Genomic DNA, 22179 nt, shown 5'->3' on the forward strand with positions numbered 1-22179 from the left:
ATGGTAATGTAATAAAGCTAAATGCTCTTTATAGAGGAAAATGATTTGTTTTTCTGCTGCTTTTCAAAGACGGTTTACTGGATGCAAGTACACTGAAGAGACCCACATAGGGCAAAACCCAAACCCATTATCAACCTTCATGTAAATGGCTTCCCAAGCACATTATTTTAATGCAATGCAATATACGCTGAAACGCTTGATTGCTTGAATGTTGAGGCTGGTGTCAATATAAATGGGACGATATAAGAATGATGTCATTGTTTATATAATCATTCCTCTCTATAGATAATTCATTGCCGTAAAAGTGCCAAAGTGATGCCATTTAAGTGTTCTCTCCAAGAGGCATTTTCATAATGCTGGAATTGTATATTACCGCGAGATGCTTTATTGTATTGTACGTAGACATATGTGATATCTTAAGCAACCATTACACCTTGTACATAGTGACATTTAAGTCTATTCTCTCCAGAATGTAGAACATAGCGATGCTTTAGGCTTTTACAGGTGATGTTACAAGTCTTAACTTTGTTCAAAATATATATTATTGTTAATTGCAGATGGAGATTATGTCATGCTTACAGAGGAATGTTGTGGTATATTTTTCTACCCATGTCTGTATTATTAAGCTTATGTGTAATGACCATAAAAGGTGTACGAGTTTAAAAAAAATTACATGAACAACTATCTGCACTAAAACATTGTCTCTGCATTTTTATTATGAAACTCAACAATTATTTTCTCTGTTGACCAAGCAAAGGTTTCTGCACATAAAGCATCACAGAACAGGATTATAGCAAATGAATATGAAACTGAATTATTTTCAAGTGCCTTTGTGCTTTACTTCAAACTTTGGCGATTCGGAAGGCTGTCTTCAGATTATGTAATATGCTTCACAACATGTCTAGATGTATCTTGCACTTGTTTTCTATCTTAAGGCAAACAGGTCTGTTTATGCATTCTTTTTTAAACCCCAAAGTCAGTATCGTAGATTTTTTTTGCCAATATCATACCACACAAATGTGCTGAATAAGTGCAGCATTAGTAGGTTGTTCTCATTGACACAGCTGAATATGTTAGCCTCTTTATAATTAATAGTACATACTGGATTGAAAACATTCACCTTGCTTTTTCACCTTGAAAAATTTGTTTAAATCCATACTGTAATCCACCAATTAAGACCGTGAATTCCCCTTCAGTGCAGGGGGCTCTAAAAATACACGCAACTATATACACATTTGCTTTAAATCGGTTTTCTTTGCTCAGGCTGTATTCAGTTTTACAAGCATGACCTCAAATGTCTGCAGCATCTAAAAGGCTTTACTTAGTTTTCAGAGTAGCATGCAAGGAATTTAAAATTGCTTTAAAAAAAAGGTACTGATACATTTGAGTCTCTAACTACTTTTTCATTGTGTTCTTACTAATAATACATTATGGGCTTATGTGTAGAAATGTGTTGCGTTATTTGCAGTGTTCATGCAAACACATAAAATATTTCAATAGTGCAGTAACACATGAAGCACTACTTGCACAGAAGTCCGTTTCAGATCAAGCAATTTTCAGTTGGTCAACGTGGCAAATTTGAAAAGGAGCAAGACCTGCTTAGAGAACTTTTGTCCTCACAAAACTCTTGATCACATGGATTCCTATTTAAAAGACTGGATTTCACCCATGCAATTTGACCCCACATTTACGCTGTTGTTTTTGCAGTTATAAGTGATTGACTTCTATGGTAAATCTTTGGAAGAAGAAAAAAAAGTCACTAGACTACTAAATATTTTTGGGAATTTCTTTCATATGAAAGTTCTCCTTTATTGTTGACAAGTGTTTACAAAAAACAAGTAGTGCATTTCAAAGAAATGAAAACAGAAATCCTAATTTAGCCACTAGGAAAATAACCACCTGAAGCCTACATAAATACTTCACTCCAAAGTGTGCTTGTGTGAGCACACATTTAAGTGCGAAGTGAAAAGTCCACTCAGGTTCAGTCATGAAGCTCAGTACTTTGCCTCATTATGGACTCTTTGACTGAGCTTCGCGTTTGGAGATTGAGGAGTGTGTGTGTGTGCGCGCGCGCGCGCGCGAGTGTGTGTGTGTCTCAGTAGTCCAATGGGGCCATAAGTAGTTGTAGCTCTTTGAAAGTGCTGCCATGACGACCAACCTGCTCTGCCCGGTTCTTCACTACATTACTGAGGTTCTTCAGCTGCTTATAGCATGCTTTACATTTCTGATGCCTGAAAAACACAGTACAACAGTCCCATAAAAACCAAGTCCCATGAAAAAAGAAAAAAAAAAAAAAAAAAACTGCTTAATCTGCATCTATTGGCTCATTAAAAGGCAAAATGTGACATTTTAATTAAACATTAAACAGGCCATGGGCAGAGTATAACTAAGATTTGACTAAACTTAGGGTCAAAACTGCTTAATCTGCATCTATTGGCTCATTAAAAGGCAAAATGTGACATTTTAATTAAACACATTATTGGCCATGGGCAGAGTATAACTAAGATTTGACTAAACTTAGGGTCATCAGTAGATCAGCCAGCACACATTTAACGCAGAATAAAACTTTGATACATGGTTTATGTTCTCGTTTAGATAAACAGCCACTGTTGTGTGCTGTAGTCAAGGAATGTAAACTAACACAGAGACTCAGGCTTTAAAAAAAAAAAAAACACACATCATGGGTGTTTGTTAGGTACTAACCTCTCCTCTCGAGTAATGTCCACTCCTACTGATGGAGGAGCAGTCAACGTGTCTGAGATTAATGGCCAGAAACGCTTCAGAATCAGTTTTAAAGCCATACAACCAGTCTGTACATAACTGTAGAAGGACAGGGAGAATGGGTTACTTGATCACTGCATTTGTACATGACTGATAAATGGCCATCTCAAAACCTTGCACCGTTTATTTCCATAAATGTACTGTCGCCAAAGTGATCAAAATAGATTCTAAAGCAACTGATCTGAAAAGCTCACCAAGCAGGAAACTCATTAACAGCCAGTCAAGTGCTCCCGAGACATAACGCTCACCTGATTCTGATGTTAGCATGAAGCATAAATTGAAATAAAATACACCCAATATTTTACCCATGTGCGATGGAACAATTTTCATTTAATGTCTTAATAGTAGAAAGCAGCTTAATAAAATGGTTTAGTAAAATTATAGCAAATTAATGTAAAATTATAAGTGCATATGTATATAAATACAATTTGTAGATTTAAAAATCGATGGTCCTAAAGGTGTTAAAACGCATCACACTCCACTCCGTCAAAATACCCTTCAGAGTAGGGCTGGGCAATATATCCAAAAACACGAAAAAAAAGAAAAAAAAAAATTATTTTTCATATCAGTTGATACCGATAATCAAAGGGGTCATATGATGCTTTTTTAAAGATCATTATTTTGTGTATTTGGTGTAACAGAATATGTTGACAGCGCTCTCTCTCTCTCTCTCTCTCTCTCATACACACACGCGTGCGCGCGCACACACACACACACACGCTGCGCAAAACTCCGCATTTGAACAGTCAATAGCAAATACTTAAAACTAATAAGGTATTATTACTATAGACATAGACGGGTCGTAACCATTAATAAGTCACCTTTCATATTTGCTCTGCAGCAATTCCTCAATCTGTGGCAAGATGGATGTGCAGAGGTCCAATTTCCACAGTGATCTGAAAGAGAATAACTCTTATTATAACTTCTGCTAAAATGATGGTGGGACAGAAGTAGTAAGTGATGTGTGTGTGTGTGTGGACGCTTACGGTTTGAGGTTGATTATGTTAAGGATGTCCACCACAATAGAAAGATCATTCATAGATACAGCCGAATCCAGCGAAGTCTGGGCAACATGAAGGGAAATGCAAACACTGCTTTTAGTGTACTGCTGCTTTCAATAATAGCCCATTACAGCATTTACTAGATTACATTAGAAATACATTTTCGATGTGTAGCAGTAAATGTATCCATCAGCCAGTAACAGATCTCCCATTACGATCTGTCTGTCCCACAATTTATCAAAGCTCATCAGCTTGAGTGCTGTTGCACTTACCTTGACATCTCCACTGGCCCAGACGGAGCGTACTGTGTCCAGGTTTTTATATCGACTGGTCAGCATTACGCACATGGTGTCATGGCCTTTCCGGATCTGTGCTAATGCCTCATCATCTCCCATCACACCGGCTTTGGCGTTTCGTGCATGCTGTTAAAACAGACACATTACTCAGAATCACTCAGCATTTTACATACTGGTACGCAAGCGGTCAGTACAGTACCCTTTTAAAAGGAACCAATGTGCATTTTAAGTATTATGATCCCTTAAGGTACTAACATGGTCTCTTTAGGGCTAAATAAAGTTGCTTTCGCACCGCATAGTTCTAGGAACTAGGCAGCATGGTGGTTCCTAGAGAACCGATTTCTGCCTCGGGCCGTTTTCCTGATTACATTCCCACCTGTAGCAGGAACTCTGAAGCGACCGACAACGACGTCTTTATTCGCGGCATTTACAAACATCAACAACAGTGAATGGAGAACGCAGTGACCAGAGCTGCTTTTGTTGCGTGTTGTGGGTTTCGTGATAACAGAAATTTACACGAGTAAAAGAGCATGAAAATCTGACTAAATCTCCTATGACAAATTGCATAATATATCGATGCGGAGAAAATGTATAAAACGGATAGTTCTGGCCCTTGATTCTGATTGGTTGAGCTGCGTTCAAAGCTGTTGTAAATTACTCTACAAACATACACCTTTGTTTACTTTGTGTGTTGCTTGGCAACCACTTTGTTGCAACCACAACTGTTTCTGAGGAACTACATTGTTTGGTGGAAGAACACTGTTTTTATTAATATCATTACACTTTATTTGCTCCGTTTTACTATCAGTGTTTTTAATCACTGTTTTATAAAAGCAATAAGCCCCGTGAAGCCATGGTTTATAATGAATTTATAACATCTAAGGGGCGTTTTTAGGCACGACACGCCTGTGAAGCCGTGGTTTACAGTGAATTTATAACAGCTGTGTTATACTCCGCTTCGCGTCATGCCTAAAAACGCCCCTTAGCCGTTATAAATTCACTGTAAACCACGGCTTCTGGGGGCTTATTGCTTTAGCAGACAACGGGTAAATGCCGTTATCGGCGTTTTCCATGTTCGTGGAGTAAATATTTTTACACAGCTTTTTAAAAAAATGCCAGGCAGCTGGTGTTTCATATGCGTTTGGCCAATCAGCCTACACTTACGTCACTGGTAGTTCCTATAGAACTGTTTTAGACCTAGAAAATAGAGTTGACCTTGTAAATAGAGTTGCTAGAACTAAATACATTCCTAGTTCTTGTGGTGCGAACACGCCAAAAAGCGGGAACTACTGCCAATAGTTCTAGGAACTATGAAAAGGTTCCTCCGGAGCGAAAGCACCTTAACGCACAAATGAATAGCACCCTGGACTGGTGACAGCTGACTCTGGCTATAATAACAAACATGCACAGTATAACCTAGCACACTTTGTTTTTTAGTATTTTTTAATGAGACGAATTGAGAGTGATGAAATATTTTGCTATTTCGCTTCAACAACAAAACCACACATGGATTAATTTAGGGTCATGAACATCACCATAGAAACAGAAAATTATCAAAACGACGTGAACAGCTCCAGCAGCTCAAAGAATCTCTATCTAATAATTATAGCAATTCAGACACGACATTAACGCAGCATAATACAAAAGTGAATCATCTTAAGTGAACAATAGTGCTAGACATCCATTGAACTCACAGAAAGGAAGTCCCCTGCAGTGAGGCCAACTGGCTCGTTACGTGTCGAGAGGATGATTCCTGTAGAAGGTTTAGGTTTGGTGGCCGTAACCACAGGACGAGAGGGAGAGGTCACTGATGTGGTCACCACAGCTACTGGACGGGGAAAAGCAGCAATCACAGTTGGTTCAACTCTTTGTACTGGAGTAGAGAAGGTAATGGGACCTTTCAACTGTCCTGCCTAAAAATACAGTCATCATAAATAACAACCTACACTTATGAATTTATCAAAAGACATTTAAGAAATGGAAAACCTACCCTGTCTATTACTGGAGTTGCAATCTTAACTGCCGGGCCAGGTTTCTCTAGTACACTCTCTGAGAAAGAGTGGTCTAGGGGAGCTGGGAAGGGTTCAGTTCCTTTGGGTGGAGTACGTGCTGAATGGAAAAGGATGGAAAAGAAAAACAGGAATGACCCCGAAAAAAAAAAAAAAAAGAGAGAACTAGATTATATACCATGGCACATGTGAAGCAGCATGTGTGAAAATTGCCTAACCTATTGTATTTTGTGCATCTAAAACTCACAGATGACACTGTGCGGCTGAAAGATCTCTTTATAATCTTCTGGGTTGGTGATTTCTGCACTGCTCTCTTTGTCTTCTTTCTCATCCTCACTGCTGGGACTTCTCCTCTCTCCTTCTGGACTCCGGCGATCGGCCTCAGAACTCTGCTTCATCCTACAAAAGCACAGAAGATCAGCACGCTTAAATGCATTTGACAAACCTACTCATAAGCATTTTTTTTTTTGCATTGTTATACGTGAAGAGAGATACTATTCAAGTTTCAGATCGGTAAGATTTTTTTAACTATTTTAAAAGAAGTCTCTTATGCTTACAGAAGACATGTATTTGTAAAGTTTTTTTTGTTTGCTCCCATGATCCTTTGAATAGAGTTCAAAAGAACAGCATTTGTGAAATAGAATTTTTTTTGTAACAATGTAAAAGCCTTTCCTGTCACTGATTAATTTAATGAATCTTTGAATAATAATAATTTTTAAAAAGCACATCATTTAGATTTAAGCTTTTATTTATATATTAAAGCAAATGCATTCAAGGTAAACATTTTCTAGGTTCATGCACTCCCTGGGAACCCTTTGAACATTTCGAGTGGTTAACGCCATGCCCTATTTAAAGGGGTCATATGATGCGATTTCAAGTTTTCCTTTCTCTTTGGAGTGTTACAAGGCTTGTGTACTGCATCATTACTGTGTCTGTTCCCCTTTCGGGCTTGAACTGATGGTAAAACTAATGACATTATTTACCGTCTTTACATTTATTTTGAAAGATGAAGCTCGCGATTATGGTAAGGGGCGTTACATTTCCGACGAGTGCTTGCAGTGTTCGGCCAATCACAATGCACTGGGTCAGCTGGCCAATCAGAGCAGACTGCGCTTGTCGGAAGGAGGGACTTTGTAGAAAACGAAGCGTTTGAGAGAGGCGGGGCATAGAGGACCTACAATAAATGTACAGTATTTGAAAAATAATGTGTTTTTTGAACATTAAAGCATCATATGACCCCTTTAAGCTACAACGAGTGTAAAAACACCATGCTGACTTTCTTTTCCAGAAGTGACATTCCAAGGTCTACATGAGTAGATGCGTCATACATCATTAGACAAAGACAAAAAGAAAATCTCACTCCTGTCCAGTGCAGGATGTAGTGGGTCGCTCGTAATTCCGCCTTAGTGTTGTTCCCATTGCAGATGTGGGAGCTGGGATCGGCTTGTCCTCAATCAGCCCTTGGATCACAGATCCTGACTTCTTCACTCGATTGAGATCAACAATGTACCAGTTCACATTATTTTGACTGTAGGACACCGCAATCTATTCAAGAGACAGATGACACATAGAAACTGTTAAAATGCCTTTTAAAGCTTTCCTCCAAAAGAGTTTCTCAGAAAGCGTTTCTGGTCAGATGGCCCCTGTGCACGTCTTCAGAGATCAGAGTGGAAATGGTCACCACGGGACCTCTCCCACCAAACAGGTTCTTTTAATCATCCCAGAAAGCAAGAGGCACGCAAGTTCACAAAATAGTACAGCTCCCACTCATGTCTGCATGTAAAATTAAAAAAAAAAAAAAAAATTAAATATAAAAGTACAAACCATTTGGTTGTTGCTAATGGCCAGGTCAGATACTTTGCCCCAGCCTACATGCACTACATCAAAGCAGCGGTCAGGCTCCCAGCCATACACTCGTAGTGTGTTCTCAGAGCCGCTGTACAAGCAGCTACCATCAGGATTAAACAATATACTCCTGCAAAAAGGGAAAAAAGGCAGAGAATTCAGCTAGGGGTCAAACAGAGAAAAACAAACATATCCAGACTGGAAAAAAGATAACCACCTCACAACTCCCGTCTCGCCCTCTGACGAGCCAATCATGTTGAATTTCTCCAGGTCCCACAGCTTAACAGTCCTGCAGCAAATATACAAAACACATAAAGAGGGTGCCAGAGATAACAAACATGGGCAAAAGCAGCAATGAACACATTTAATTTATTATTTGTAGATGGACAAACACAACCTCACACACAGACACACACACACACAAAACACTTAGTACCGATCTGCACTCCCAGTGGCGAGCAGGTACTCATTGGGGTGGAATTGCACAGCATTGACTGCTGATGTGTGTGATGTGAATTCAGTGATCATCTTGCCTGCTATCAGATCCCACAGCTAAATGGGAAACAGAATATGCATACACATTCAAAAAAAAAATCCCTCTTCATTCATCCAGGCAAGATAACGTCCCAAAGTGAGATATACAGCACAGCTCTCACCTTTACTGTGCTGTCATCACTGGCTGAAGCAAGCCATTTCCCATCAGGACTGAAGGCTAGACAGCGCACAGCCTGAGTGTGACCCTGCCAAGAGACACATTCATATTAACCACATAAACAAGGCCATCACATTCATTAAGAGCTTGTGCATGTGTAACATAAGAGACACTTTCCAAACTAAAGTGCTTTAAAAGGGTCATTTGATGCGATTTCAAGTTTTCCTTTCTCTTTGGAGTGTTACAAAATGAATTCAGCTATAGATAAACATACTCTGAACAATTTGCTCAAAAGTGTTTCTGGTCAGATGGCCCCTGTGTGTCCTCAAGGATCAGAGTGGAAGGATAACAACGGGACCTCTTCCACCAAACAGGTTCATTTAATCATCCCAGAAAGCTAGAGGAATGCTATTTAACTATATCTGTTTTTCTACATCTCTAAAGCAAATGCTGGCCTGGTGCCCCATGAGTGTGCAGAACATCAATTCAGTTTATTTATATATAGATAATAAAAAAAAAAAAAAAAGTAGGCAGACACATTTTTGACAATTACTTATCAATTAAGATTGATTGGGTGAATCTCAAAGCCTGTCAAGTCAATTTCTGCCTCATTTTATCCTATAACTCTAAAGAAAGTTTTCCCATAAATAAAATGAACTCTATATTTAGGACGATTACAATATTTTACAGACCCACTTTTAATTTTGAAGTGTCTTTCCTAACAATTTTTGACATAAGTATACAGCAGTTAGGTACACCCAATAAAAAGTCAGCCCATAATTTTTCTTTCTCCTGATTTTTGAGATCAACTTGTGCGTCACATTTTCTTTACTGGTTTTAAGAGAATCACCTTGTTTCTTATTGTAGATTTTATGTTAACCAAAGTGCAAATCTGCAGCACAAACCACTTACTTTTAGCAGCCTCCAAATCCCAAAGCCGGAGAGAGCCGGACTGCGAACCGGCCACCACACGCTCTTCAGAACTGTTGAACTGGATACACTCCACAGGGCTGGTGTGGCCTGTCAGACTCTACAGAACAGACAAACACTGCATCAAATAGCTGCGAGACACTTAATTCTCTCAACTAAACAAATAACAGAGAGGGTTTTACCATAATGCAGTTTGGTTTGCTGACAGCCCAGATATTGACTCTGCAGTCCTCTCCGCCAGTGGCCAGCAAACGACCAGACGATTTCCCCAACACCAGTGAAGACACATTGCTGGAGTGAGCCACAATCTCCTCTGAACAACACATATGACAAAAAAAGCCAGTCACATTTCCCACAACTTCAAATGAAGAACCTGACTATTTAAAACATTCTGCTGAGAACTCACGCAGCTTCCATGATGTTATAGTGGTGCTGGTGAGAGCCATCGTGATGATCGTGTGATCTCACCAACACCTATGTCAGGGATGCGACGGTATTACTTTATCTTCTCTGTCCATCTGTTAAAATGAAAGAATTTATTCAAAGACAGACAAACAGCAGAGTAAATATGCTGTGCATAACGATCACTCTAAACTTCAGGACACACCACTTCGCCAAAAGGTGTCCCTTTTCAATCACTTTTGGATAGATCACATTCTGCTACGAGTTAGTGCATGAATACATCAATGTGCAAGGGGCAAAATCTAATAATTTATTTTTTTTTTTACTGGCTTTTAAAACATGTCAGATTTGGGCTAATGTGGGTCAAATTTGATATAGATGCAAGACACAGATAAAGTTATTTTTTAAACCATTTCATGAACTTGCTTTTACAGAACCATTACAAAACCCAAACATCTCAAAACTTGCTCGGTTATTCTTAACTTCATTTCATCTGAATATCAACATTTATGTAACTTTGTCGAAAGGTCTTTAAGGTTAACTGATATAATTTTGTGTATCTGGAAAATACTGATCTGGGACATTGTATTATGTTGAACATCAACGTTTTTGTGCCTATGAGTTAATGAATAATTTGTACACACTAATGTTTTTTTTGTTTGTTTTTTTTAATATGCGGAGTAAATCGTTTTTATTTCTGGAGTGAAATAATAAAATTAGACCTTTGTGGTAAGACTTGAGTATCATGTCGTTACTAGTGCATTTTTTATTTTATTTAATTGAATACTTATTGCAATTCATTAGGTTACTCAGTTTCGTGAATCAGATGAACATTTCCGACATCGATATGCATTAAACCCTATAGGCTAATTAAGTAAACATTTAATTTTAAATCAGTGTTGCTATTATGATTTATTTTATTTTAAATTATTTTATTATGCTATTATTTAATTATAATATCGGCAACTAAACATTAGTTTATTCTTGCCTGTGTGCAAGTCATAGAACAAAGTATGTCACAGAATAAATTTACATTTCAGACGATTCTTTCACTGGGTTTCTGCTTTGTCCTTGGTTATTCAGTTATTATTCAGTAAATTGTAAAATTACAAAGATCAGCAAGGAGTGGCTTCACGTCCCAGGTAGGGGGTCATGTTACTTACCCCCAATAGTAAATGCATATTGTTCTTTTGAGCTAATAACACCACTTAAAGCAGTTATTCGATGTAAAATCATGTTTATCATGACACAAGGCGTTTATGGACAAAGAGCAGCCAGGTATCGCCGTTTCAAACTATGATCTTTCACGTGTGGCTGAAACCTAACCTTATTAGACCAACAAAACATTTATGCACACACACATATTCCACCACTTACATCAAGTCCGAAACTGGTGAAAGATTAAATAAATCATCGACGCATATCCAGTTGAAGTCACTTTGCCACGCGAGTCTGTCTCACAGCTAAGTTAGCAGTTGTAACTTATGTGAAAATGACCACTTTATAAGTGATCAATCTACTTTCGATCATTATCTCTTTCTAACTCTGTTAAAAGCATTACTAAGCTATTCTAATAAACATAGTAACAGGTTAGACTCTAACTTGTTTTTGTTGGATAACTTTCCGCTAAGTTAGCTTCGCAAGGTGGCTAACGAACTCATCTGAACTGTAAACAAATATCCAACATTTACCTGATTGTCTTATCTGTTCTGTGATGCTGTTAAAGTCCAGAAACCGTTGGCGTATATTTATGAGATGAAAGTTGACGATAACACACTCGACCGACAAACATCGACCCACTTTATACTTAAATTTTGCTGTTGTCATGTTGTTTCCGATTGGTTGCTAACTAGCGGTAGCTTAGCAACAGTTCTCCTTACCTTCCTTCTGCTGGTGACGGTCAGTCTGGGTTAAATAGGGACTCGCATGGCTGCAATCTGCCGACAGACAGATCAGATCAGAACTAATGAGAAAAGGATTAGTTTAGGACAAGAAAAGGTCCGAGTGCGCGCGTTTTAAAGTGCGCATGCGCAGTGGAACTATGGCCACATTAATACAGTCGTTCTCGATCCTGGTTCTGCAGCAGCCTTCGTTTAACACATATGATTTATTAAGACATTTAGCAGAGAATCCAATCTGAAGGTCTGACAAGGAAAACATCCAAATTGTGCAGCACCAGGGGCTATCACGACGGAAAACAACTTCTTGCTAAATTCTCAATAGTTATCATCTAATATATTTCAGGTCTTTAAAAACACTACTAAAAAGCTTGTGAGTTGAGTCAGGTGTGTTTGACATCCAAAGCATGTACTGTTGGGACAGCCCCCAAGAACACTGGCCAAAAAAACCATTCCACTGTCCTTCGCTCATCCAGGACTGAGTCTGAATGAACCAGGAATTGAGAAATTATATAAATCTAAAAGAAAATTTGCATCAATACATCATTTTATAAGTTTATTTATAATCACTGGGTCTCCATAAATTTCAGCTGAAGGAACTTTTTTTTTTTAACCAGGTTGTCAAGTTTATATCTTCAGTCCATTGAAATGTTAAATTGATGTTGGGCCAGTCAATACTGTGAGGTCATGCTTATTAAAAGTTATTCTTGATACTAACCCATCTAACTTTCGTAAAGCAGTATAGTTCCATTTGAACAGTTAAAAATATGTAACCAGACAGTCCTTTGTTGCCACTCAAGGTCAATTATTTTTATCTTCATCTACTTTGCGTTCCATTAAGGCAGCACCAGGCTGCACCTATAGCTTCACCGGAATACCACATATCAAAGATTACTACTACCTTTGATTCAGAATTAGCACATGATTTCCCCCATACTGAACAATCACAGCAATATTTTCTGAAAGGCCGAAGAGGGAATTCAAAAAGCTGAACTCAAGTGCTTTGAAACGTCATGTGGTTGGTGAAGCTCATACAGCCTCAGGTCTAAATTGCTGAGGTCAATTGGTCATGTAGCTGCACCTGTTGAAAAGTACTTATTTGCAACTGAAACTAATGATATGAAAGCTCACTATAGTAAGCAAAGGCATTTTGTGTGAGTTTCACTCACTTTATAATATCGTTTTATTTTTATTTATACAAAAAAAAAAAACATGTGGAGCCCCACTCAGAGGCATACCTGAGCTAGAGATTTTAAGATGGACATAAAGTGAGAGAAAGGAACCAAAGTGCTGAAAAGGACGGAGCAGCTGATGACACGTGAGAGAAAGTCAAAGACACTTTACAATGCCCATCTATTGTCTGGACTAACCTGTCATATCAAATATCTCAGAATAATTTAGATTGCATGTTCTTTGTAATTGTATAATACATGTAAAAAATTAAACACAGACAAGTCTAGAATCTCTTCATCTGTCGTCTTTCCTGTCGCCTCTGTTTCTTGTCATTCTTCTCGTTCTCTTCAGGGGCTGCCTGTGATTCAGCAGAAAACCAGGGGCCCAGGAAGTTCACCCACAATAAATGCAAAGCCCTTGCAGGTGCCTGGTGTGAAGAGAAAGAAAATAATATGGTTTCAGTAAAAATGCATTTGTGAAGCCTCAAAGATATTACAATCAGTGCAATTATGCAGTCTCACCAAGAGCCAGAAGTACCAGAAGTAAGATGACAGAGTGCTGAGGACCTGAACAATAGCAGTAAGAAGAATCACATCCTTCAGGTGTCTGCATGTTAATATAAACAAGTCAGGCATGGTCATGAGGAGTATTAATCATTGTCTGGAAATATATAACATATAAAAATGTACAGATTAAACATCCAACTCACTCTGCCATGCCCTGCTCCATATTAAGGTCAATCCCTCCATCCAGCAAGCTACCATCTTCAGCAAATGCAGGTTTGGCCATTGCTGACATAGATCTGTAGCTACCAATGTAGACCGCCACTGCGAACAGGAGAAAGAACTGGTACAAAGGAGACAAAGAGAGAGGTGAATAATATTTACCAAAAGATTGGAAACCACCAAAAGATTATCATCTCACCCATTTATCACCCATATACAGTGGTCTACATAAAGCATAAGCAAAGCCCTAGAGGTGGACAGATGGGCACTATTGTCTTTTAAGGGTTTTTCAAACTGGGGTCTGCAAAGGAGTGCTACAGGGGCCACAGAAAAGTTTAGAAAAGCAGTTGCAAAAGTGTATAAAACAAAAACAAAAAAATATATACAAAAACAAGACGCAAATAAACACATTTAAATAAGTAATACACCTTACATTACTGTATTATAGTGAGTAGGGAAAAAATGTATAGTGTAACATAATACAAACTAAAAAAAAAAATCCTGCAGTATAAATTGGGTCTTTATACATACAAAATACAGCTGCCTTATACATTTTAGAATGGGGGCCCTTCACATACAGATAATTATATGGGGGGTCCATGACATCTAAAACACTGAAAACCCCTGGTCTATTTGCCACGAGCAGATATGCATGCAACATCTGTAAGATTTGCTCACACACACCACTGAATGCAAAAGCACAAAATAGACATATGCTAAATGATGATGCTCTTATTCACATCATACTCTGACTCACCCATGTCCAAAATGTAGACGAATTGTAAAAGAGCAAGAGATTGACTGCTACATAAATACCCTGAAAAGAATACACCAAATAAATCAATTCAAAAAAATTAAACACATTTATAAAGGCACACTGAATCTCAGATGCATGCCTTACGTTTGCTCCCAGGATGATTCTGCAATAGAACTTGAGCGTATCCTGGTTTTCGTCATGAATTTGTTTTTTGCCTTTGGTTCCAACTTTTCCTTTCGGCTAAAGAGAGACATATTACTTAACAGGACAGCACTGACACGCAGAAAATCTCGCTAGTTAGAATATACAGTTATCACATGAATACATTTAAAGACACACAGTTATTAATAATTTTTCTGTTTTAATAGCTATTCAATATTGTCTCATACCGCCATCTCCCCGGAGTTCTTCTTCTCGTGCCACTATTTCACCTGATAACGCCTTTCTCTTTAGGCATCTAAAAAACGAACGGATCTGGTTATCTTTTAAAGAATAATCTTCAAAACCAAACACATAGTAAATAATACCTAAGCAAAATAACACATCAGCGTTCGCGAGCACGTTTCCGGCGCTTGGAAAATGCGTCACAGATGCCAAAAAAATAATAAAATAAAATAAAACTGGACTTGACGCCACCTCGTACAGGAGTACAGCGACTAATTTAAAGCTCTTCATTTTGATTAAACTTGTCTGTACAGTATTCAACGTTTCGAGTATTGAGAGCAAATAAAAACGTTACAAGAGCTCATATCAACCGAGTCTATGCATTTTACACTTTTAGACCTTAAATGGGTTTTTAGTCTTCCTCTAAAACAGATACCAAAAGTATTTTAGGGTACAACAGTACTAAAGGCCCCTCGGGGTGAAGAAAAACGATTTTGTTTCTCCTAAAACACACAAACACTTGTTTGTCATTATCACTATATATTGCACAATTGTTCTTATCCAAGAGGTCATTTGCCAGAGATCTAAAGAAATTTGCTTTTGAGGTTAGTTTTTACACGTTTAACAGTTTTAAAACCTTTATAATTAACAAACGAGAATTTTTGAGATGATTGCATATATCTTAACACAAAAGACTTGATATATGATTAAATAGCCTAAATAATTTTTCAAGTCACTGCCCAGTAAAGGGTTTTTGAGGTAAAAAATAAAAATAAAAAAAGTCCCCATGCTGAGGGACATAACATCTCCCCAAGATAAGCCAAAGACCAAAAGCAAAGTCTAAAAACAATTTGTTGTGAACAATGTACAAAGTGGTCCTACCTTGACTCACAACTCAGTATAGTGTTCAGTTGCAGTTTTCATTTGTTAAATATGCTTACTCTGAAAAATGTTGTCAGTTCATTTCAGAATATCTGATGCTAAAATCTGAACATTGGCTTAATCCCATTTTAACTGAGGTTGTGCCTCAGCTGGAGTAGGTACAGGATAAAACTGGAAAGATACCGATTAAACATAATTTCATTCTCAGTACTATGAAAATACAATTCACTTTAAACTCTCTTGTGCATTTCTAAGAGCACATCTGATCATAAAGCCTCACATGTGAGGCATTATCCACCACCTTATAAAACACTAAAACAAGTCAACACACATATATTTCTTCATATATTATAAGAAACTACAGTAGACTATAAATACAGCTTAGTTTTGGTCACCAGAATATTTTGTATTATTTATATTTAAACAAAAAAATTGTTAATGCTACACAAACTTGGACAATGTTATTATGCATGTTTACATAATGAATCTTTAGGAACAACTTTATCAAGAGTACATGGTGACATTGACCTCTGGTGGAAGTATCATTACCTTCTCATCCATATTGTTAATTATAGCTTACCTTTTCACCTAAATAGTCTGTTTTCCAACTCCAGTTCAAGGAAGTTTAAAAAGTTCAGCAGAGTTTAAAGAAGGGGTTTTGTGAGCATGCGTATCAGTTCTCTGTCTGCATTAAATAGCAGGTTTCAGACGGGCCGTCCAGTAGATCAGTAACCATGTTGACCGCACTTGTTCTGTTGTGTCTCGGAGCCTTTCTTCTGTGTTTGCAGTTTAGAATTCGGCGACCCAAAAACTTCCCCCCTGGACCCACTCCTGTTCTGTTTTTTGGAAATTTGCTTCAATTGGACCGCACAAACCCATTAAAGGACTTTGACAAGGTAAGCACATCAGTCTCAAACACACACTGGAGACTGCTGCATTCAAAATACATTATTATTGGTAGGAAATTCACACTGAAATAATTGAATGGGTTACTGGAAACAAGTGATGAAAGTAAATCAGACTTTTTTCATAAAGTATGACAGCAAAAACATGCTGATGTGAGTCTGTGGTCTTCAACATGAATGTTTTTGTGCAGTTTGCTCAGCGCTATGGGTCAATCTACGGGCTGTTCATTGGTAGCCAGCCAGCCGTGGTGTTGACAGGTCAGAAAATGATCAGACAGGCACTGATCACACAAGCGGCGGAGTTTGCTGGCAGATCAGACAACATGATGATCAGCCATGTAACAAATAGCAAAGGTAATGCAGTTTAAACAAAATGCAGCCAGCTACTCATATACTGTAAGTGCACTGCACTCACTAGAGAATTTAATCAAAACTCTCCCTGCTGGGCTTAAAGGCTTCCTAACTGATTACTTTGTTTGTTTAGGGGTGATCATGGCAAATTATGGAGAAAGTTGGCGAGAACATCGATGCTTTGCTCTGACCACACTGAGGAACTTTGGCCTTGGAAAGAGAAGTATGGAGCAGAGGATTCTCAAGGAGGTCAAATATATCTGCTCACATTTGGAGGAATCTGCTGGTACATAGAATCATCTGTGACACCTTTAATCTTTAGATCAACATAGTTCATTTATGCAATCACATGTTCAGAGTCTAATGTTTAAATATAGACATTTTAATGACCTTAACCAAATATGCCAGAAAATATTCAAATTCAAGAATGGAAAGCATCTCTTTTATCTCCACATCCCTACCAGGAAAGTCAATCGACCTTGAACATCTGTACCACCAAGCTGCTTCAAACATCATTGCCTCAATCATTTTTGGGTCGCGATTCACTTATAAGGATGAATATTTCCAGACATTGATCACAAACATTGAAAAACTCACTAAGATTGTCATTGGACAATGGGCAATGGTAAATACAATAACAAGTAAAGACACTGTTTATTTACACTGAATGCAAATAGTCAGCCTTGTTGCTAAAGGCTATTTACACAAACTCTGCCCACCGTATTACTTCTATTTACATTTTGTGTAAACAAGATGTTTTTTATACTGTAACTGCTATTTATACTTTTATTGTTTACACTTACAGTATTGCTGCTGCCAAAAATAAATGATAAAATTAGAGATTGTAGTTTGTGCACAAATGTATAGAATGTATATAAGTATTTTCTTTTGAATTGCAGCTCTACGAAATAGCCCCAGTGTTAAGGATTTTCCGACTGCCATTCTGCAAGGCTTTTCATTATTTTGCGGGAATTGAAAATCACATTCTTAAAGTTGTGAATGAGCACAAGAAGTCACATGTTACTGGGGAGCCCAGAGACCTGATTGACTGTTACCTGGAGGAGATGGAGAAAGTAAGATATACCCTTAAGTGTTTGTGTGTGTTATGAATTTATCAGCACAATATCAGTTTAATATTCTTTGCTTTACAATTTGTTAGTGGATTGTTTTGTTTTCAGAGAGCAGATCAACGCTCCACATTTGACGATTCACAGCTGGTCACTTTGCTGTTTGACCTGTTTGCGGCTGGAACTGAAACAACCTCAAACACACTCCGCACTTTAACCCTCTATTTGATGACCCACACTCATATACAGGGTAAGGAATGTGGGTAAGATGTGTTGAACCTCTTTATCTTCCTCCCTCTTATTGAGTTTTTGTACTAAAAACTTTTTCACATTTTAAAGTAAATTATTTACATGCAAAAAGTTTATCTCAAAAAAAAAAAGAAAAAAAAAAGGAATGTCCTACTTTTATTTCCAAACGTGTAAATATTTGTATGAACAAGATCTAACAACTGAGACATAAACTGAACAAGGCATTTGATGAACAGAAATAGAATAATGAGTCAACATAATTCCATTTCTGGAGCAAAGAGAGGGACAGTATCAAAAGTAAGTAAAGATCCAATAAAGATCTGTCATGCTTATTTGGATTTTACAAAATTATCTTTAAAATAGTTTTCCCAAAAATGCATTTTCACAAAATTATACCTGTGGGGTAATGTGCGTTTGGTTGTTTATGGATTATGAATTATGGGTCATGGATTTCCTTATGGATTATTCTTTGATAAATACAGTTTAGGTTCTGGAATGGGATAATGCATTATTAATGAAATGCTTTTATGTTCATATTTTAGTTTTGTGAATTGTTCATAGCATTTAGTCTTTCATTGTGTGCTTGTGTCTTTTAATGTCTATTTAAATACATTTTCAGAACAATGTCAGCGGGAGATTGATGAAGTCCTTGGTGATCGTGAACATGTCACATTTGAGGACAGAAATGCCTTATGTTCAAGCAGTGATTCATGAGGGTCAGCGTGTTGCTGACATTGTTCCTCTTAGTATGTTTCACACTGCCACAACCAACGCTCAGCTCTGGGGCTACAACATCCCAAAGGTGACATTTACGAGGATTTATGCATGGCAACAACTTTCTTTACATCATAGTTGTAGAGTTACTCTGGCACAAATACAAAAAATGACATAAAAGAAAGAGTAACTAAGAACAACAACTATCCATTATTTAATTTATTTAAACCAATCCATAACAGATTATTATTGAAACCCCTAAACAGCAAGGGAGGATTGGTAATTTTGTTTAAAACATTTGCTCTTACAGGGGACAATTATCATCCCCTATCTTTCATCTGCTCTCAGAGAGGAAAGTCAGTGGAAGTTTCCCCATGAATTCAACCCTCAAAACTTCTTGAATGATAAGGGGGAGTTTGTGAAGCCCGATGCATTCATGCCTTTCTCTGCAGGTATGTTCTACAGTGTGATGAGGTCTTTAAATGATAAAACAGTGGATATCTATCAATAGCTCTCATTTATCCTAGTGCCAGTGCTGGAAGACCCCGAGCTGTACAAATTCACGTATTACACAGAGACATTAGTATAACTACAATACATAAATAAAATCAGTAGAAAGCGCATCCGTGTTTTAGAATGAGAACAACAGTGTGTTGGTATAATGTACATGTACTTTGTTTTCTAGGATCTCGTGTCTGTTTAGGAGAAAATCTAGCTCGCATGGAGCTCTTCCTCATCCTGCTCACGGTGCTGCGGCGATTCCGTCTGGTCTGGCCAGAGGATGCAGGAGAACCGGACTTCAAACTTATATATGGTGGGACACAGTCAGTGAAACCTTACCGTCTGACTGTACAACTACGTACACCTGGGCAGACTTGTAAATCTGTTTACTGAACATGTGTCGCCCTCCAGTGACAACATGCCCCAATAGTGGGTTGTGTTGTCACACTACAGGGTAAATTATGACAATGGCATCGGTTTCTGTTCTATTAAACATATAGTAATTGTTAACATTTCAACAAAAGTGAAACAATAATGACGCACAAGACATTAAATATGCAAGTAAATTAAGTTGTATAAAATTACAACCTATAACGCACGAGTGAAAACACGCACAATAAAAAAAATATACCTCTGTACTAATTAAACTCAATGGGGTTTTGTGTTTGCTTATTTACTCAACATCTAGCACAAAATAAATTAGCGGTTTAAAACCAAAATACAAAATCACTGCAAGGCAATTTAATTACTGATACTGTAGCTCTTGTGCCAACTAGCCCAAATCTCTTATGCATGTTAATGGTGAAACTTTGATCACAACACTTGGAAGCTTTATTGCATTTTTTTTTTAACAATTACTTACAACTGTTCAGCAGAACTATAGTGTAATCATAGTGTTTTAATCATTTTTAGTTTTGTTTTGTTAAACCATTTTAATACAATAAAAATGTAATACTACTTACAATATTGCAAGCTGCTAGAAAGCTCGGCATTCATACAGAGTATAGTTTTACTACAAAATAACTAAATGCACGGGCTATGAATTCACGTGATAGATAGATAGATAGATAGATAGATAGATAGATAGATAGATAGATAGATAGATAGATATTCTTCAATACAAAACATCCAAGGGTACGATTCCTCTTTTTACATTCATGTGTTCTTCCAGCTGCTGTTAAACAAAGAAACATCATATGAGTGAAATTTTCGAGCAACAAAGCAGCTTATATATCAAGCTCATATTAAGACCAGACGATATTTTGTTTCTCTCTCCACAAGGGCAGAACCAGCAGTAAGATAAAGCCCAAACAATAGAGAAAGAGCGATACTGTTGCACCGCAGCGTAGCTCCCAGTCACACAGACACGGAAACCTAAACACGGTGCAGTTCAACGCAAGAACTAAAAATAACAGTTTTCTACACTCGATACACTCAACAGAGATCAGTAAAAACATGCACTGAAAAAAAAGTGACTTTTTGCCTAAACTGACAATAAAATTTCCGTTACCTGATATTTATCCTCTTCCTTCGCTATTTCTGCACGTGTGTCACCCAGGCTTGAGTGAATGCTGACTTTACGCCTTTTTATGAGGGGCCGTATAGGCCATAATTATTGAAAAGCCTCTTACAAACACTAGTGAAACGAAAAACATTGATCAACCTTAGTGAAATACATTAATATTTTCTTCTTCCTCTGGTAGATACGACCACGTGAAAGTGCCATATACCGCCACCTACTGTACATTTTAAAGTGCCCCTACTTGCTATTATGGGTAATGAACAGTGGGTGTATAAAGTACCTGAAAGCCATACTCAAGTAAAAGTACAGATATCGTACCAGAAAATGACTTTGGTAGAAGTTGAAGTCACCGTTTAGAATATTACTTGAGTAAAAGTCTTAAAGTATGTGGTATTTATTGTACTTAAGTACGAAAAGTCTTTTTTTAATCTTAAACGTACTTAAGAATTGAAAGTACAAGTACAAGTAAATGCAAAATGGAAAAGAAGCAAATAAATATATATAAAAAATGTTCATACACAGCTTGAGTAGCAAGATTGTGTTCAGTTTTAACTCGCTTCCATTTTGTATTTTTGGGAAAGAATAAGAAGCACTTCATCCGGTACTTAGTGTCTTTCATTCCAACATAATAAAACATTTCTGGAATTGATCTTTGTTTGGAAAATTGAGCAAAAACAAGCAATATTATGTGTAAAATATAAGTGCTTTACTGAACTTGTATAAAATGATTATTAAATGTGTTCATGCTGCTATCTACAGAAAAACGGTACTCTTTGTGTGATATAGATCTCTATACAACTATATTAAATTATATAAATAGCATACAGAAGCATTTTTGCCGTCTACAATTTAGAATGCCTTGAATTTTGAGTTTTAATAGACTAATAAATCAACGTGCGTGCACTCTGTGCGTGATTTGGTGATATATCCTACTTGATAATATTATATCGCACATCATTACAACAACACTCACCATATTAGCGCAGACGATGCTGTATCGCACACCCCAGACTCGATTTGAGTGGAAAATGTATCATCCGCGGTTGTGTCCACACTTGTTTGCACATAAGCATGAGTCTGCAAACGCCAGACCACTGATTCGTCAAACCTGCTTTCCTGCAGTCCGTGTTCTTCT

The 22179-nt window shown here is 37.5% G+C and overlaps 2 protein-coding genes and 1 pseudogene across 3 annotated transcripts; 1 reads left to right on the forward strand and 2 right to left on the reverse strand.

Annotated features, from left to right (window-relative positions):
- Positions 1-1772: 1772 nt before the first annotated feature.
- LOC107702301 (katanin p80 WD40 repeat-containing subunit B1-like) lies at positions 1773-11943 on the reverse strand. The gene is made up of 17 exons (XM_016504558.1): positions 11797-11943; positions 9921-10032; positions 9697-9827; positions 9417-9614; positions 8589-8672; positions 8369-8484; positions 8150-8221; positions 7912-8062; positions 7448-7632; positions 6335-6486; positions 6069-6187; positions 5773-5991; positions 4055-4204; positions 3768-3844; positions 3603-3677; positions 2704-2820; positions 1773-2231 (listed from the first exon to the last, which is right to left on the reverse strand). Exons 2-17 carry the CDS (start codon positions 9958-9960, stop codon positions 2096-2098), a joined length of 2022 nt encoding a protein of 673 aa, XP_016360044.1. The 5' UTR covers positions 9961-10032; positions 11797-11943; the 3' UTR covers positions 1773-2095.
- A 65-nt stretch (positions 11944-12008) lies between these two features.
- On the reverse strand, positions 12009-15092 carry LOC107702165 (transmembrane protein 208). 2 transcript variants are annotated; one of them, XM_016504419.1, is made up of 7 exons: positions 14997-15092; positions 14859-14926; positions 14614-14709; positions 14470-14529; positions 13697-13833; positions 13509-13593; positions 12009-13414 (listed from the first exon to the last, which is right to left on the reverse strand). In XM_016504419.1, exons 2-7 carry the CDS (start codon positions 14862-14864, stop codon positions 13271-13273), a joined length of 528 nt encoding a protein of 175 aa, XP_016359905.1. In that variant the 5' UTR covers positions 14865-14926; positions 14997-15092; the 3' UTR covers positions 12009-13270. The 2 variants fall into 2 exon arrangements, with proteins under 2 accessions (XP_016359905.1, XP_016359896.1); XM_016504410.1 differs by having other exon boundaries at positions 14859-15092.
- Positions 15093-16430: 1338 nt separating this feature from the next.
- On the forward strand, positions 16431-20125 carry LOC107702157 (cytochrome P450 2F2-like; annotated as a pseudogene).
- Positions 20126-22179: the final 2054 nt, after the last annotated feature.

This window comes from Sinocyclocheilus anshuiensis, unplaced genomic scaffold (assembly GCF_001515605.1).
Source record: "Sinocyclocheilus anshuiensis isolate Anshui unplaced genomic scaffold, SAMN03320099.WGS_v1.1 scaffold1941, whole genome shotgun sequence".
In the NCBI taxonomy this organism is placed as follows: Eukaryota; Metazoa; Chordata; class Actinopteri; order Cypriniformes; family Cyprinidae; genus Sinocyclocheilus; species Sinocyclocheilus anshuiensis.